This window comes from Ailuropoda melanoleuca, chromosome 10 (genome assembly GCF_002007445.2).
Source record: "Ailuropoda melanoleuca isolate Jingjing chromosome 10, ASM200744v2, whole genome shotgun sequence".
Classification (NCBI taxonomy): Eukaryota; Metazoa; Chordata; class Mammalia; order Carnivora; family Ursidae; genus Ailuropoda; species Ailuropoda melanoleuca.
The window spans coordinates 3358426-3377378 of NC_048227.1; the positions used below are offsets into that span (position 1 = coordinate 3358426).

The 18953-nt window shown below is 56.1% G+C and overlaps 1 protein-coding gene across 1 annotated transcript in view; it reads right to left on the minus strand.

The window, feature by feature from the left end:
• RADIL (Rap associating with DIL domain) overlaps positions 1–18953 on the minus strand; it is a 60679-nt gene that overhangs the window by 13695 nt on the left and 28031 nt on the right. Inside the window, 5 exon segments of the mRNA XM_034669750.1 lie at positions 19–179; positions 5870–5907; positions 7771–8028; positions 8031–8408; positions 10025–10257. Of these exon segments, the coding sequence (XP_034525641.1) occupies positions 19–179; positions 5870–5907; positions 7771–8028; positions 8031–8408; positions 10025–10257 (1068 nt within the window).

Here is an 18953-nt window from a genome sequence, read left to right on the forward strand (position 1 = left end):
GCGGCAGCACGGCAGCACCTGTGACGTCCAGCTCCTCCTCCAAGCTCTGCATGTAGAGTGGGCATGTCTGCTGGATGAAGTACAGGAGCTCCACCGAGTTAGACATCCAGAAGAGGATGTGCTGCAGGTCGGGGACCAGGCCCGCCATGGTGAAGCTGGCCAGGGAGAGGGGCTCCTGGCTGCCGAGACAGAAGACCCAGAGTTACTCCCGGACGGCCGCCTGGGGAGGCCAGAGGCCGCGCTCGGCACACAAGGACGCTTGTTCCAGTGGGACACCAGTGGGACACCACCAAACCCCACCGAGGCCAGGGTGGGAAAGGGGGTCCACAGCAAGCTGTGGGACACGTGAGGCCGGAGGCACGTGCCCTCCAGACCGCGTGGGAAGGACCACCAGGGGCCAGAGCCGTCAGTAAAGGACACTCGTCAACTATTCTCACATCTTCTCCTCTGGGACTGAGATAACGAAGGAGCGCAGAGGAGCGGTGTGCAAATGCGTGTGTGCACGGGCAGGGAGCGCCCGCGGCCGCAGAACAAGGGGCAGGAGTGTCAGTGTGTTATTTACGTTAACGTAATTAACGGAAGAGCCAAACAGCAAACAAACTGCGGCGGGAGGCACACAGGCAAGATTAGCTAAGAACTACGCGATCGTAGCACTCAGAGCACGTCACCGGGAGATTCGGGTCAACTGTCAGAAAACCAGAGGCTGCTGTGAGATGGGCCTGGTGCTGCTGACACACGCTCTTCACACGGACTCTCCCGCCAGGGCCGCACCTGTTGTGGCAGCTCGTGAAATCGGAAAGCTACCAGGCGCCAGGTACGGGGCTGGCACCTTCCCTTCCCTCTGATCCCCGTTACAAGCCTGGGGAACGGCCAGCTCCGGCTGGAGACGGCCCCAGAGGCACGCCTGCCTCCCTCCCAGGCTGGCACCTCAAGGCTCCATGCTCCCTTTCCAGGGGACAATGGCGACGTCAGGGTCACCCACTTCCAGGGTCCGGCGAGCTCCGGCCCCTCTCCCCACCTCTGGTCTCCCGTGCACCAGCCCCTGGGATCCAGGACCCCGTGGCTGTGAGCCGCCCACGGTGACCGAGCTGCCCGCAGTGACAGAAAGCTCCCAGCACCATCCTGAGCCACCCCTCCACAGCCTGGGGGTGGACGTGACGAGGCTGTGCTGAGCTCTGGGAATTCCTCAATTTCAAGCGTCAACAGCCCATCTTTCTGGGCACGATTGCCCATCTGTGGCACCCGCTCCGCAGGTCAGCGGGCCATGCGGTGGCGGCCTCTAGGGATGGCCCTGAGCCCAGTGGCGGCAGCGGCCAGGACCCAGTCTCCGGTGCCCCCGTGACCACGCCCAGTGGACTCCCCTGACAGGTGAGCACAGAGCCGTTCACAGCAATTCAAACCACCCAGAGGAGACTCGGGTTTGTCCGTGGGGGACACCGGGCTGGCTGTCCAGCGGTCCCAGCGACCCCTCGCTGGAGCAGCATCTCTTGTTGGCAGATTGTGAGGGGCGGGCCAGGCGGTGGCAGGGCATTGGCGAGGACAGTGCTGTCCCTGGGCCCGGCAAGGGCACAGGACCCTTCATCCTGCCTGGCAGGCTGGCGAGTGCCACAGCAGCTCCAGGACTGTCATTTGTGATGGTCACAGCCAGGGTCACGGGGAACGAGGCCCACAGGAAAAGCCACAGGGGCCACAGGTGGGGACCTCAGGCTCCAGTTCGCACGTTCCTCTTGTGACTGCGGTTCTGTTGTGCTCTCTGACATAACCACTCGTGTCACCCAGTGCGACCTCCTCTCTGTCCTGCTCCCGGGGAGGGACGGAACTGGCTTCAGGCTGGTCTCCTTGTTCTTACCGCTAGGTAGGTCTGCCGCCGCCGCCCGCTCACCTTCCAGAGCCCCGAGCACTGGTCCTCCAAATCCGCCCCCTGCGCCCACGTGCATCACATGCGTGTGCGCACACAGGCGTGAAGGGGGCGTGTCAGTAAGAAAGGACTAATCTGGCTCTTCAGAGCCTAATTCCATTGCGTTTTCAACATCCACTGCCCTTCTCAATTTCACCCAGAATGCAAAGGGACGGACAGGCCTCTCCTGACAAGTAAAACACCAGCGAGAGCCAACGGGAGTTCCAGTGCCGAATGGCAGCGAGGTCAGCCCCCAGCACCCGCCACCGCAGGCCACGCACTTGGCGCACGAGCTGCGGCGGGGTTGCCGCACCCCTTCAGGCGGCCGCGGGCGGAAGCATCGGTTTCACGGGCAGGACTCCAAACATAGCTAGGCGGTACGAGCCCCGCCGCAAAGTTTGTGCACGGCAGAGGGACCATCAACGCGTGAAAAAACAACCTGCAAAGCGGAAGAAATGTCTGCAAACTATCCACCCGAGAGCGGGTTAATTCCCAAAATCCATAAGGAACTCCTATAACTCAAAAGCAAAAAACCGAACCACCTGATTAAAAAGTGGGTTAAAGACCTGAAAAGACACTTTTCCAAAGAGACCTCTGATGGCCAACAGGTGCATGGAAAGGTGCTCAGCGTCACTCACCACCAGGATCAAAACCACAGTGAGCGCTCACTTCACAGCTGCTACAACGGCCATCGTCAAAAAGACAAGAGGTGATAAGCGTCGGTGAGGGTGTGGAGAAACTGGAAACCCTGGTGCGCTGCTGGGGGGGGATGCAAAAGGGTGCAGCCGCTGTGGAAAACAGGATGGACACTCCTCAAAAAATTAAAAATAGCACTACCATGTGACCCAGCAACGCCACTTCTGGGTATTTACCCAAAGGGATTGAAATCAGTGTCTCCAAGACATACTCGGGCCCCACATGTGTTCAGTGCTGTACTCTTCACGATAGGAAAGATGTGGAATCACACTAAGGCCCACAGATGGAGGAGGGGATAAAAAGTCTGGTATATAATACAATGACATGTTACTCAGCCTTTAAAAACTCGGGAAATCCTGCAGTGTGCTGTGACATGGAGGAGCCCTACAGACGTTATGCTAAGCGACATAAGCCAATCACAGAAGGAGAAATGTCTCCTGATTCCGCTGAGATAGCAAAGGCCTCTGACTCAGGGAGAGCAGAACAGTGGCTGCCAGGGGCTGGGCTGGGGTGGGAAAGACTGGAAATTGCTAATATACACTTCGAAATTCAAAAGGGTAGTTCTTGGGGTACCTGGGTGGCTCAGTTGGTTAAGCATCTGCCTTTGGCTCGGGTCATGACCCCAGGGTCCTGGGATCGAGCCCCACACTGGGCTCCCTGCTTGGCAGGGAGCCTGCTTCTCCCTCTCCCTCTGCCTGCCACTCCCCCTGCTTGTGCTGTCAAATAAATAAAATCTTAATAAAAATTTAAAAAGGGGTGGTTCTCAGGTTAAGTGTTTTTTACCACAATAAAATAAATAAAAATAAATCAAATCAATGACTACTCTGATACAAATTTTTAAAAATCTGCTTGGGAAGCATATGGGAGAGAAATTATTACTGAAAACAAAACTGAATGCATTTTTGCTAATAAAAATTAAATTAAAATTTAAGAAGTTCAAAAAACATTCAAAAAGATTCACAAATCAAAGAAGAAATTAAAATAGAAATTATGCAAGAATAAGGAAATAATATAGAGGTTAAAGGAGCAGAAATCAAAGAAAAAGTAAGCAAAAACAACAAAACTGGTCCTTTCAAACAGATGACAATAGTCAAAACCCTGGGAAGATAAATCAAAGGAAAGTAAGAGGAAAGATATAAACCCAATAGGAACTAAATACGTGAAAGATGAAAACAGTCCCAAGAGAATATAAGGAACAATTTTATTCCAGTAACTTCAAGAACGAAAGCAGAAGTCACTGAAATCAACACAAGCAGGGGTAGAAAACCAGACCCGTCAATAATCACTGAAGAAATGGGCCGGGCCAACCCAGGGGCCGCCCAGACCTGCACACACTACCTCAGCAAACCGCTGGGGCCCGAGCCCTCGCCTCACGCAACCTGACGCGTTATTAAAGTCAGATCAGGACGATGGGGAAAAAATCCTAGATCCAGCTGCCGTATGAATTCAGAGGAGAAAATGCTAACTAAAACGCCTACAACTGCAAGTCCCCAGGCACCAAAATCAGTAGCCATGAAGGGCTTAATCCCGGGGATGAAGCCATGGGTCCCGACACCTGCGGGCGCGGTGCCCGCACTCACACCTCCCGGGGAAAAGGTGTGAGGGTCACAGATGCAGAAAAAGCACACGGTGGAAGTCACCAGTCAACCACACTTGGATAGGAAGCACAGCACACAGAGCTGAAGCCCGCGGGGCACGACGTTTATAACGTGAAGCTCGGGTGTGGATTCTGGGGTGATGGAAACAGTCTGTGCTTTTCGACCTTGGAAGTGATTCAAAAATTGTTTTAAAAGGAGGAGAAAGGGAGCATTCCCTGGGGATGGACACAGGGCTGTTTTTAGTCCAGACACAAATTCTGGAACACAAACCGGTCGGGAGCTGCTGGGGGGAGGCCTTGGTCTCCCCAGTGAGCAGGCACTTAGGGCGAGGACTGCCTGAACCCCTAAAACCTCAGCTCCATCACCTCCAGGCCCCATGGTAGCCCTGGAAGCCCAGCTTGGGAGGCAGGGGTGAGGCAACACAACTGCCCCTGAGCCCCCAAGGCCAGCCCCCTCACACAGAAAACCTAGCGTGCTGAGCCCTGTGCTGTTCTCTCCACCGCGGGCAGGCCGTCCAGCACCCTCTGAGGGGCCCGGTCTACACTGAGCACTGCCCCAGTAAGCTGGGCGGCAGGGCCTGGGCTCCCCACGCAGCCCCGTGCCTCAGAGCCATATCGCTCATCAGCAAACCTTTCCCCAGATGCCACTCTGACTTCCTGATGTCAACATGAGCCAGAGAGCGGACACTCATGAGCGGCAGGAACTGTGCGCTCAACGTCCGGCCCAGCCGGGACAGCTGGGTGACCGCAACTCTGCGCTGCTCCTGACCCGGGCTTCCGCGCCTCCCGCGAGGGGGGCCTGACAAGTCCTCCTCCTCCTGCGCGGGGCCGCGGAGCACCCATAAGCAGGCACGCATGGCAACAGCGTGCTTTACCAGTACCGGTGGCAGACCCAGGAGCCGGGCAGACCACGGCCCCCCTGCAACGTGACGTCCCACGTGCCCTCCCCTCGTGACAGGCAGGGCCCAGCCCCTTCCACACGGCCCCTGGGGAGTTCCCACACGTGTGCACTCTGGGAGCGCAGTCACATTACAGGCGCTCTTCTGGGTGCTTTGTCTACGCAGCGCTGTGCACACGGCGTGTTCAGGCTCGCTGTTGCCACGTGTCCGCTGCACGGGGCACATGCTGGCTTCTGACCTCTGTGCTTACGGACGAGGACTTAGGCGCACGCCGCCTGCCCGCCGTGGGACGGCATGTCTCTGCAGGGCCCGCTCGGCAGTGTGACTGCTGGGTGGTGGCCCGCGCACGTCTCTCTCGTCTCTCTCGTTAATGCCAAACAGCTCCCAGAGTCCCCGCTGCGGTCTGAGAGCATCGACAGCACTGTCTGTGACAACGGACGCGGGGGAGCAGAACGCTGCCCTAGCTCCAGGCCAGGAGTCGCACATTCTCCTGAAGGGACAGGTTCACTGTAGCACAGTCATCAGGGGAAGCGAAGGCCGGATGAGGCTCCAGAGGGGGTCTCACCCACTCGGTCTAATGCGCGCCCTGGAGAAACTCCCCAAGCCCAGCGCTTCCCTGGTGCTGAGCACAGAAATGGAAACAGCCCCTCGGAGAGAGAGGGACAGTGCAACAGAAGCCCAGAGCTGACCCCAGAGGCGTCTGGTGGGTCCCTGAGGTCTTGCCTCCACAGGGAGGTGCAGGTCCAGGGAACTAGGGGCCTAAGGGGGAGCCATACTTACAGCTGCGCCTGCTTCTCTGCCAGATCTTTGGTTTTCTCCTATAATTATAAAGACAAACAAGCAAATATGAGAAAAAAACAGCATATCACAGGACATGTTCAATGAGAACACCGCTAAATCCACGTGAAAACCACGGCACTGTCGTGGCAGACGTCGCGTACTGTGCAGGCTGTTTACGCAACGTGGGGCTGGAAAGGAGAATTTCCCATTCCATCCCTGTGTGGGACCTGCACGTTTCCTGCCACAGACACAGTCCACACCCGGCTCGCTGACAGAACCAGCGGCGCGTCTAGAAACAGTACAGCAGGTCAAACGTCTTACAGGTACCAGCACGAAGACTCTACTAACGCTCCCGCCGTGGAGCGTCCCGCGCGGGATTTCCCGTGCCAGCCGCAGCAACGACGAGTAGACAGGCGTGTGCTTGAGAACTTACAAGTACAGTTAAACACCCCAGCAGCGATGCAGGCTTAGCCAACACTTTCCGTCACTGTTAATCAAGAAATGGTTCTTGCTTTAGTAGCAAGTTGTTATGTGGCTAAGCAGAGCCCGAGCTCTGACTCCGTTACTTGTTCTAGAATGTGCTTATCTGCCCCTAGTGTGTAGGACAGAGAGCAGTTGATGCCCAAGAAACAGACGGACAAATGAAACGTCTGGGGCTCTCAACAGACCAGGGCTAAGCTCATGAACAGCACAGGGAGCACATGGGGAAGCACGCAGGGGGTGCCTGGATCCACACTCCTCTATTTCTGAGCTCCAGACCCTGGATGAGGTTGTTATCCTCGACAAGCCTCAGTTTCTCCAGCTGGCACGTGGGATACGGCCCCGGCATCATAGCATCTGACTCACTAGGAAATGTTTGGCCCAGAGCAGACTTAGGACAGGACGGTGGTCTGTGTAGACAGTCACTGCAGGCCCCGGTGTGGTCGGGCTCCCACCCAACATGAACTTCACCTGGCCGGTGCACAGGGACCCAGGGAGGTGACCACACCGGGACAGTCCCAACGTCTTTCCGCGCAGGAACCCTGGGCGGTGGGCTCGGATGTCCACAATGCACATGGATAACTTCCACAAACCTCTGGACGTGACAGCCCATGTTGACTTTTGCTTTTAAAAGGTTTCAAACATTTTAAATGTGGCTTTTAATCTGAGGCCTCTATCCAGTTTCTATAATCTCTGCAGTTTACAGGCCGAGATGAATGGGCGTCTCTTGGAGGGACTGTGTGTAACTACCAGCCATGCGTATGTCCCCAGGGAGACCAGTCACGGGAGGGGCAGGAAGCGGCCGGGGGGCCTTGAGGGCTGGACCCAGACAGCCTGCAGCACACTGGCCCCGGCCCTGCAGGGACAGGCCAGCGGTGCCCCCAGGGGACGCCTGGCAGTGCTCGGAGCCATTTCCGGGAGGGGAGCCACTGGCGTTCAGCGGGTGGAGCCCAGGGCTGCTAGCCGCCGGGCCCCCGGGAGTTCTGCCCAGACACACGTGGAGCCGTGCTCGAGAGGCCCTGATGGAGGGAAGTGTTTCCACGTACAGAAGTCAGCCAGTCCTGTGCCCCCACCACCGAGCTGAGGGCTCCACACCACAGTGCTGGCAGAAGCCCAAGCTGCTCCCGGCAGAAAGCACGGGGCACTCAGGCCAAGTGGGTGTTGGGGCCCAGGCTCCAGGCCATGTCATAGGTGGGCTGGGCCTTGGGGAGGGACACGGGACCAGAGCTCATGATGTCATGGCCCAGCACATGGGACAGAATGCCACAGAGGACACCCCGGGCTCCCCGGGGGTGCACAGGCAGGGCAGGCTGGCCCTGGGAGAGGAGGGACTCCCGACCTCCCGCAGGGGGCCCCAGCGCCCACCCAGGTCCTCCCGCAGCCACAGCCCGCCTGCAGCGCCCGGCACCCCCGCGACTGACCCAGACAGTCTCCCGGATCGCCTTGGCCATCTTGAGCAGGAGCTGCCCGAACGAGCCCGGCTGCAGGCGGGTGGCCGAGTGCTGGATGCAGAGGCAGAGCAGGAAGGCCGGGGCCAGCTTGTGGTCATCGCCGCCGGGCTCGATGAGCGTCAGGATTCGCTGCAGCAGCGCATCCTCCGCCTCGGGCTCGAACTCCAGGCGCAGCGGCCGCGGCCGGGGGAGGGCGGCCCCGCGTGGAGCTGGAGGCGGAGGCGCCCCGGGCGGAGCGCAGCGCCACACATCCTGCAGCTCCGCGGCCCGGCGCACAGCCAGGCCAGGGCCTGGGCGGGCAGGGGCTGGGCCTGCGCCGGGTCCTTGAACAGCAGCAGGTAGTAGAGGCCGAGGGACAGAAGGTCCCCGTGGCGCAGCACTACCGCCCGGCCCCCCACCTCGGAGAAGTTGACGGAGACGGGAGCCCCAGGGATGGGCTCCAGGACCAGCCTGCTCCCCGCCTGCTCCGGGCCCAGGGGCTGGTGCCTGCGGATGGTGCAGTGCAAGGGCAGGATGTCAGGGGCCGACAGGCTGACGCTGGGCTTGCTGGAAGGGGTCCTCTGGCCCACCGTGTGCTGCTCCCGGTTCAGCAGGTACACCAGGCTGTCCTGAAATGCAAATACCGGGCCTCAGGGGCAGGACGCCACCTGGGACACATCTGTCAGTGGGAAGAAATGAAAAGGTGTCACCTAAGCCACATGGCCGGGACAGCCACCCTGGGCCAGCCCTGCCCTGGAGTCCTCCCTAACCTGCTGCTGCTGGCCCCCAGCCTGCCCCACATGGGGCACCCGCCCTGTCCCCGGGGGCGGAGGCTTCCCAGAGCAGCCTCGGGGGCACGCCGGACACCCAGGGGAGACTCCAGCTTTGACACAACAGAGGCCAGACAAGGGCCACACTGGGCACAGACACTGGTTCACAGGCATGGCCGAGCACCCCCCCTCCCCCCGCCGGTGTCTGTGACACGCTGTGGGCCAGCCCTCTCCTCTGCGGTTCCAGCTGGCAGATGCCGCCTCATAAGACAGAATAGGGACCGGACTCCAGCCTCTCCCACGACCCTAATGCAATGCAACTATTCCACAAAGAAAAAACTTCCTACAAGAAAACTCGTGAGCCTCCATTTCTGGAGTGCAGAAACCAGGACATCAACCTAAAGCAGAGAGTCAGCGCCCAGAAGACCTGGTTCGACCAGGCCACACCGGTCTGCGCCAGCATGGACCCAGGACGCTAGCCTCAGAGTGCACAGTGACCATGGGAGGGCCCTAAACTTACCTCTCCCTCACTGAAATGCTAAAAAATCACACCCAGGAGTGGAGATCTAAGCCGCTAGTGACACACGCCATGTATGGAAAGGCACGCGCTCTGAGCACACCAGTGCCAAGAAAACCCTCACCCCTACCCCTCTGCCCACCTGGTTCTCGAAGAAGCCCCCTGCCCTCTCCCTGGGGAGTCAGCCCGAGGACTCCTTCCTTTGTGCTGTTGCCCTTGGGCTCGAGCATAAGCCCCAGTAAAGCCTTGCCTGGAACCCTCGTCTGGCCTCTTGTCCATTCCTACGGCTTAGAGGTGCCAGGCCGGGTTTGGTAGGGCTAAGACCCGAGCACCGGCAGCCCCACGGCCGCACGGCGTGCACCGGTGGAGCCAGAAGGGAGCTCAGCACATGGGCATGAGCAGGCAAGCAGGGAAGGAAGAGCCGAGAGGAGCTCCTGAAGGCTCCGCCCCTCCAGCCAAGGGCCCCCACAGAAGTGGTGGGAAATGTAGGCCTGGGGGCCAGGGGCCTCCTCAGACAAGGCGCACTCGAGGCCTCATGCCACAGGAGGCGTTCGCAAGCATCCACCCTCTGGACAAGGGGGCGGACCTGTGTCAGGGTCCCCAAAGCCAGGGCACGGCATGGCCTGAGACACCATCTGGAAAGTGGCAGACAATTCTCTGAGAAGGAGCCTGGTATCGGGTGAGCCCTCTCTTGCCGCCTCCTACTGTAGCCTGGATGGAGAATGCTCTGGAAACAAAGCACAGGGGAAGCTCCACTTCCTCCAGCATCTAGAACGGCCCTGCGTGGTGTAGCCCACCACCCTGTTTCTACAGGCTTGTCATCACCAGGGTGACTGTGGCCACAGGAGCTCACAGCTGACTTAGCTAGTGGCAGGAGGAGGCCTTCTACTCTGAGAACGTCCAGGGCCCTCCCGGTCAGCTCTCGGGGGACAGCTGGGCCTCGGGGGAGGGGGCTCACGTGCTGCTGGCTGTAGCCTTGCAGAAGGAGCAGGTGGGGCGACTCGTAGAGGGAGTAGCGCATGGTGTCCTGGCCGCGTTCCTCGGGGTCCTGGGCGGTGGCCGAGCTCAGGCTGCTCTCACTGACAGTGCGGCGTAGCCGGGGTGTTGGGGGGCTCCGGGCATCCCCCGAAGCCAGGGCTGGGGTTCCCTTGGCACGGTTCCGCTGCAGCCTCCGGGCTTGGGCGTTTATCCCTGAAACAGAAGCAACACAGGGTATACAGTCAGAGCCTAACTGAGCCCACCTCTGGGGGCTTCTGAAATCGGTCTCATGGACCCACTTGTAACACCAGGCACTGTTTGGTCAACAGATGTGGAGAAGCACACAGGACTCCACCCTCTGACCCCATCCTGGCAAGGACGGGGCACCTCTGGGGCTCCCTCTGAAAAGGAGGCAGCCCAGCCGTCTGTCCGTGTCCCCAGGCACCCTGCAGGAGCCCAATGACCCACCCCACCAGCCACACCACAGCCCCTCCCCTCAGGACGCCAGACCCACTGCAGCATCGACTCCTGCTGGGTCACCATGCCAGGCGCTCCTGTGTGTCACTGCACTGTCCCCAGAGTCCTGCCGGCCCACCAGCGTGCGTGCGTGTGCGCGCACTTACATGCACGTGCCTGTGGGTGTGGGGGGGGACAGTGCATGTGTGCACGTACACGAGCGTGTGCTGTGATCAGATGAGACGAGAACTGTATGCAGTCCCCCTGCCCCCCCATTTACAAGGAAGAAGGGGTCCATTTGCCCTCGTCACCCAGTGCACTGAGCTGACCGGTCTCTGTCTAGGACAGCACGGCTGTTCCTTCCACGGCTGCCCCTGTCGCGGCCAGGTCAGCACGCACACACATGCACGCAAACATGCCCGTGTATACACGCGCGCACACGTGCACAGACGCCCCCCGTGAAAGTCTACATCCCGGACGGGCTCTTTTAAACTAAGCTGCTGGAAAGCCGAGAAGCCAGATGGAGCCCAGGAGGCCAGTCTCCTGTCACTGTCACGGCTGACCCCAGCGCTTGCTTTCTGAGCCCTCTGCCGACTCCCCTCTGCACAGCCTCCACCCACCCCCCTCTGCAGTCTCCCTTCCTACAACCATTCCACCCGGACCAGACAAAGCCGGAGTTAAGTGAGGCAGGCTAGCTGGAGTGAGGGTGCTGCCTTACCCGAGACCTGCCCTTCCAGGAGGAAGCCAGCACTCTGCAGCCCGCAGGAGGCTGGGTCTGCAGGAGGCCGGGCCGGCGGCAGAGCTGCAGTGCGAGGCTGTCTGCCCAGCGCGGCGCCCGCTGCTTCCCGCCTGCTGCAGAGCCGGCCAGCGACTGGCAGGCAGGAGCAGTCCAGGGCGGGGGAGGTAGGGCGGGGGAGCAGGGGAGTGGGGGGAAGGGAGCGGGAGGGGGGCAANGGCCAGGGGGGCCAGGAGAGGTAGGGGGAAGGCAGGGGGAGCAGGCAGGGGCTGGTGGGGCAGATGGAAGCCAGCCTCCCCACCTCAAACTGCCCTGTTTCACCTGCTACTCTTAAGGATGACAGGCCCCAGGACTTGGAGCAGCACTGCGCGATCTGGGGCCAGACCGAAAAGAAGAAACATTGAAAAACCAGTCCAGAATGAAGTTCTAGCCCCCAGCTTTTCCTCCATCTAGGATGGCGCCATAGGGCAGGCTGAGCCTCAGAACCACCTTCCAGAAGTCCGGAGCCTAAGAAGGTGGTCCTTTCCCCTTAAAGTCTCAGGGGCACCCAGGGACCCCCAGATGAGGCCTGAGACCAACGCCAATGTCCCCTGGACTTGCAGCCGCACAAGGGAGCTCACTGCAGACCGGGCCCCACTGCCATCGGGCTCCTACACCGCTGGCAGAGGGCCCTTCCAGGCCCAGAGCCGGCTTCTCTGCCCCGGCTGTGGAAAGCAGTGGTTCTCACCCCACCGGAGCTCAGACCCTCCTGGGGAGTTCTGAATACTGCAGCTCGGTCTGGGGTCCAGGTCTCCTTACTGGGTCCTGGGGTGGCCATGAGAGCACTGGGGGGCCAGGGCTGAGGAGCAATGGCGCAGAGGCCGTCAGAAAGGACGCGCCCACGGCCAGCACGGCTCAGGCGCAGAGCAGCCCGCAGCGCCCAGCAGACGTGACCCTGACGCCACCCCACGCACGCCCTGCTGGCGGCACAGCCAGGAGGACCCTCACGCACACGTGGACACCCGCGCGAGGACGCCAAATGGGCCACAGGACCCTCTGGGGGAACTGGGATCACCGGATGAAGACGCTGCAGGGGGAAGTGGAGGTCAAGTGTGCACCCAGAGGTGGGTGGAAAAAGCAGACTGGCGCATATAAGGAAGGAGACCTGTTTACACGCCTCAGAAGCACAGAACACATCACTGAGCGCTGCTCACGGGTTACCTACGTGCGCGTGGAAAGCTATTTTTAAAACCGGATAGAAAAGACACACACCAAACTGAAGCGACGGCGGTCTCCCGGGCGGGGCGGCGCGGAGTCCGGGCTGCACATCACACGCTGTGCTAAAGCTCACACGACACATGCAATGCCCCGGACGTGTCTTCATGTTACGTAACTTCGGATACGACATTTTACTTTTATTTAAGAAAACTCTAAATCAATATGATTAAAAAATATTATGTCAATTCTGGGAGGAAGGTACAGGTGTCAGTTACATTATTCTTTTTACTTTTACTTCTTTAAACTTTCTTAAAGTAAAAATCGTAAGCATTTTGTAGGCCGCCCCCCGGCGTGTGACCGTGGCTTCCCAGTGGCGGGGCGCAGAGCTCCGGGGCCTGGCCCCGGCCTGATGCGGCTGCCAGAGAAGAACCCCAGCCCCGTGCCCAGGGAGCGGCTCAGAAGAGGATCTGTGGCTTCCAGAGGGCTTATAAGGACAGCCACCTTCCCTGCTGACATCTGATTTTCCTTCAGCTCTGCCGTCATCACCATGCATCTGAGCTCCGTGCAAAACCAGGACAGATCTGCCAAACTCGGAAACAGCGTTCTCCGTGCTGGGTGGCAGATGCCAGGTGGCACACAGCTGGGCGGAATCCTGGCCAGACGTACCCCAGAAACCTTCAAAGGCATGGCATGTGCCGGTGGCCTACACAGCCCAGGCGTCTTCAGGGCGCTCAGCCCCTGGGGCCCAGGCCACCTGTGATGCGCCTAAGGAGCAGAGAGCAAGGGCCAGGGGTGCGTGGGGGCCAGCGGAGTCGGGGGCCTGATGGTGGAGTCTCTGCATCCCCCCCATCGGTCATGGATTTCATTCACAAGGGGGAGACTGGATCAGGAATCACTTTTCTTCACCAAAGGGGTTCTAATGAAATAAAAGGGCCACACCGTCCACATGTTCCATGGCACAGGGACTCTCAGTGGAAGGCTATTCATCCTAGAAGAGCATCAGGCCTTGCCCATGGGTGAAATGGGTGGAGATATGCTCCAAAGCCCGGAGGCCGGAGTACGCCCATTCTCCCATCACCCCCACCCCCGCGCCCCACACCCGTTGGGCCGGATGTGCTGATCCCATGCATTTTCCTGCTATGTTATGGCTGAGCTCAGTGGGGCCAGAGAGTCTGGCCTGATTCTGTAGGTCTGAGGGACACCCAGGAATCTATACTTTGTAAAAGTGCCCAGAAGGTTCTGGAACACAGCAGACAGGCATAGGAACTCCTGCTGGGCCACGCTCCCTACTTTGTCCCTAGACGAAGCCCTGTCTACAGAAGTGCGCTGAGCACTCGGTAAACTTACTTAAGCACCTACCAATTTAACTTGAGTTTTGGATTTCCAATTCTTTCCTCTAGATAAGTGTTTGTCAGCTCCTTGAAAGGTGGCAGATATGGGGCTCCCCACTCCGCCCGACATACCTGCTCTGGTAGAAAAGCAGAAACACACCCAGCAGAGGAGTAAAAGCAGGGGTCTGGGTAATCAGAACCTGGGGAGGCCTCTGTGCTTCCCCACAGACACACAGCACCCGCCTTGTCGTGTTCCCACTGAGAACACACACGGGACCCACCTCGTCGTGTTCCCGCCTATGGACACACACGGGACCACCTTGCCCTGTTCCCACCAAGGACGCACAGGGGACCCACCACGCCACCTAACGCTTGCTAGTACACACAGGCACCACACCCAGAAGCAAAATGATAACTTTCCACATTTGAAGAGGCTAATTAAACTCGAGATTCTGAAGCAACAGGAATCACAACTCAATCAGGCACTGATGGGATATGCAGGGTCCAGCCAGCCTCTCCTGAACTGTTTGCCTCTGACACGGGATTGGGTAGGGGCTCCTAATCCGGGTGTGACCGTGATCAAGACAGTGAGAGAGTGGACACGTTTACAGAAAGGAGCTCTGAGCCTGGCTTTCCCCAGCCACTGGCTCTAGCTAGCCCCCTCACCTGCCCAGGGCGAAGCCCCCCCCCCCCAGCGTCCGGCTCTGCGGGGCAGGGCTCGCTGGTTCCTCAACCCCTGCTCAGACACGCCAGGGTGAGGCAGCCAGCCGGGCAGGGAAGAGGTGGGGGTGACACCCTGGCCCACAAGGCTCTTTGACAAACAACCCCCTCTTCCCGCTACAACAGGTTGGTGCAGATGTCCTCTCTGCTGGCGGAGAGGAGAGGACTCTGTGCATACCAGGGGTGGCAAAATTAATTTTGAAAACAGTGGGTAGCTGTCCCCGGAGCTCCGGTCACGGGCTCGATGCTGGCTCCGGAACAGCACTGGAAAGAAAAACACAGCCCTTTCCTGAACGTCAGTAAGTTCAGGACAATAAATTTAACCTGCAGGTTTTACCTCAGAATCCTGTTTGCTCTTCCCTCCAGGACTCTGAGAGTTCGAAACAATATGTACAACTTGGAAATTTTGTGTTGCCTACACCCACTGCAGGCTGGGGCTCTCACAGATGTGGTTACCACGGGCGACGGATGGGGCAACAAAATGGTCCTGCGTAAGGGAGTTTTACTAGTTTTACTAGCCGCAAAAGGCTGAGGGAGGCTCAAGCAAGTCCTTTTGAACTGGAATGCCCTTTCCTACCTTAGTAAAGACATGGGATGGCGTTCTTGCTATCACGCAATCCGTGAAGTGAATTTTTTGTATTTGAAATACACAAAAAAGAAAAAGAACGACTAACTTACAGATACTTTGGTGAGCACCTAGCTACTGCATAGCCAGCCTTATTCTGGGCATTTTGCATTTAATCCCACTTCACTCTCACATTAAACCCTATAAAGGCTAATACTGCAGGTGGATGGGAATATGTAAGCTTTTTAGGACCAGTCTGACTATTGGCAAAGAAAATTCTCAGCAAAATGTATACTGAGCTCCCCTCCGCTATCAGGAACAAGGCGAGGACACCTGCTATGACCACTTCTGTTCAACATTGCACTGGATGTCCTAGCCAGTACAATTAAGGCAGGAAAAACAAATGAAAGATCTAAGAATTGAAAAGAAAGAAAGAAAATTATAATTATTTTGCAAACTCTGTGATTGTGTTTATTGAAATTGCAAAAGGACCTATGGACAAATTACTAGGATTAGCAAGGTGAGTAGACACGGTCAGTGTGCATATTCAGTCATGTTTTTATACAGGAGAAACAACGAGAAAACGGTATGCAAAAGTAATGCGCCATTTATAATCATGTCAAGAAACACAAAACTACTACAGAGCAAATCTACCCAATGACATGCAGGACCACAGCACTGAAAACAGCACGACATCACTGACAGGAATTAAAGGCCTAATGAATAGAAAGGTATACACCAAATTGATGGTGTGTACAAATGTCAGTGGTCTCCATGCTGGTGTACAAACTCAACACAATGCAATTGCAGACAGGGTTTCAGCAGCTGTGTGTGTGCACGCATGAACACGTGTGCATGGGCAAGTGTGTGCGTGCGTGTGAACACATGCACAGGCAAGCGTGTGTGTGTGTGTGTGTGTGTGTACGCAGACTGGTAAAACATATATGGCAATGCAAAAGGTGAAGTTACCTTGAAGATCAACGACAATGCTGGAAGACTCATACTACCAGATAAGAGCCTATTGTAAGCTACGCTACCTGAGAGAATGTGGCACTGGTATACGGACCAACGGACCATGGGAACAGAAATGGGAGTCCCGGAACAGAATCTCACATCCACAGAAAGGATGGTCTTCTCAATAAATGATACTGCGTCAACTGTATCTCCATATGAAAAAAAAAATGAATCATGACCCCTACCTCACACCACCCACAAAAATTAACTCCAGATGGATTACAGATCTAGGCATGGAGGTGAAACAAGAAAGCATTCAGAAGAAAACACAGGCAAAGATCTTCATGGCGTTGGGCTCACAAAGATTTCTTACATGGGGGAAGACACTGCTCACAAAGGGAGGACTACCCACAGGTGCTTCTCGTGCCCTGCAGAGGATACACATGGACACTGACAAGTACAGCTCTTCAAATACGACGCTTACATTGGTCAGAGAAAAAAGAATGTTTCTAGAGGGACCCTAAAAGAATCTATTTCTTTTGTCAACCAAACTAAACATCAGATATAAAATTTAACTGTGTGGTTTGCAGAATAACAGTGAAAACTGAATTCACAGCTTCACCGAGTTTCCTGTGTGAAAGTTAAGGCACTGATTGGGAAAAAGCAGGACCCTAAATATTGGAACAGGGAAATCAGGGTGGGCTCCAATGACGCTGAGAAACTTGAACCCCTGATTCAATGTGAGCCTTTCTTGCCCAGAGAAGCAGCCTGTCCTCCTGTGTCTGAAAAGACCAGCCTTCCCTTGCTTCCAGAACCTACAATAACCTCACGTGGGAGCCGCAAGAGCAGGCCTCCCTCCCTGAACACCCATTCCTATCCTTGTTAGCACACCTCGGTGCACCACTGAACCCACAAGAGCCAAGTTTCAGTGGAGACCGGAGCAAGAGGAAGATGGGCAGCAAGTCTGGGCTGCAGGCAAGCCACTCTGACCGTGGGGGTCTGACAGCACTGGAAGACTCTGTGGCAAACAGGTCTGCAGTGTGGCCCCTCTGGGCCAACCTCAGGGGTTTGGAGCACGCCTTCTTCTTTCCTTCTGAGCAACAACTCCTGACCCCTTATTGAGTGGGACCTGGAGGTCTCATAAAGGGACATTACAGGACCGTGCCACCTAAGTTCCCCTCCCCATCTCATGTGGTTTCTGCTTTCCTGACTGACACAGTAATTGTATTAAGGACTTGTCTTCAGAGGAATGTAGAGGCAAACTGCAGAGAAAGAGGAGATATTTGCAGTACATACATCAGAAAAAGGACTCCTCTCCAAAATCAATACGAAAGAGACAGACTACCCAACAGAAAAGTAGACAAGAACAGATACTGCAAAGTAAGACTACCCCAAATGGTCTTTAGACATAGGAAAATGTGGTTCACCTCATTAATCATCAGATATACAAATTAAAACCACTAAGCAATACCGTAAGAATAGCTAAAATGGAAAAGACGGGCAGCACCAAGTGTGAGAGAGAAAATGGTACAGTCAGAGCTCTTACACACTGCTGGTGGGAGTAGAAACAGACGGACACACTTAGGAAAAAAAGGTTTAGCAGCATCTCCTACAGCTGGACATACGCACACCCACTGGCCTATTGACTCCACTCCTACGTATATACTTCTTTTTTTTTAAATTTTATTTACTTATTTGAGAGGGAGAGAGAGAGCACGAGACAGGGGAGGGTCACAGGGAGAAGCAGGCTCCCCACCGAGCAGGGAGCCCAACGTGGGGCTCAATCCTGGGACTCCAGAACCATGACCTGAGCCGAAGGCAGACACATAAACGACTGAGCCATCCACGCGACCCTCCTAGGTATGTACTTGACAGAAATCCACACATCATCACAAGACAGGCCCAGCAGCTTTACTCCTATTGAACCCAAACAGAAAACAACCCAATGTCTGTCAACAAGAGAATGGCTACGTAAATTATGGTGTATTCACATAATGCAATTTGTACAGCAATAATAACGAATGAACTCTTCCCTGAGCAACAACATAAATAAGTCTTAAAAATATGATATTAGGGGGGCGCCTGGGTGGCACAGCGGTTAAGCGTCTGCCTTCGGCTCAGGGCGTGATCCCGGCGTTGTGGGATCGAAGCCCCACATCAGGCTCCTACGCTGTGAGCCTGCTTCTTCCTCTTCCACTCCCCCTGCTTGTGTTCCCTCCCTCGCTGGCTGTCTCTATCTCTGTCAAATAAATAAATAAAATCTTAAAAAAAAAATATGATATTAGGGGCTCCTGGGTGGCACAGCGGTTAAGCGTCTGCCTTCGGCTCAGGGCGTGATCTCGGCGTTACGGGATCGAGCCCCACATCAGGCTCCTCCGCTATGAGCCTGCTTCTTCCTCCCACTCCCCCTGCTTGTGTTCCCTCTCTCACTGGCTGTCTCTATCTCTGTCAAATAAATAAAATCTTTAAAAAATAAATAAATAAAAATAAAAATATGATATTAAGCAAAAAACAAACAAAAGGCCAGACACAAAAGGTAAATATGATATGATTATATTTATAGGAAACGCAAGAACAGGCAAAACTGATCTCAGGTGTTGGAAGACAGTTGGGTCGGTGACTAACAGTTGGGAGGGACAATGAGGGAGCCTGCTAGAGTCCTGGTAATGTCCTATCTCGTGATCTGGGTGTCTGTTGCACAGGACACTCACTTTTCAAAAATTCATTGAGCTGCACACTTATAACCGGTGAACTTTTCTGTTTGCATGCTGTATTTCAATGAAAAGTTTCCTTCCAAGAAAAGGAGCTCAGATGTTGAGATTATCATACACAAAATATAAAATTACACTTCCCCTGTTTATTTTTTTATTTTATTTTAAGGTTTTATTTATTTGAGAGAGTGAGCAAGTGAGAGAGAGAGCGCATGAGCAGGGGGAGGAGCAGAGCAAAG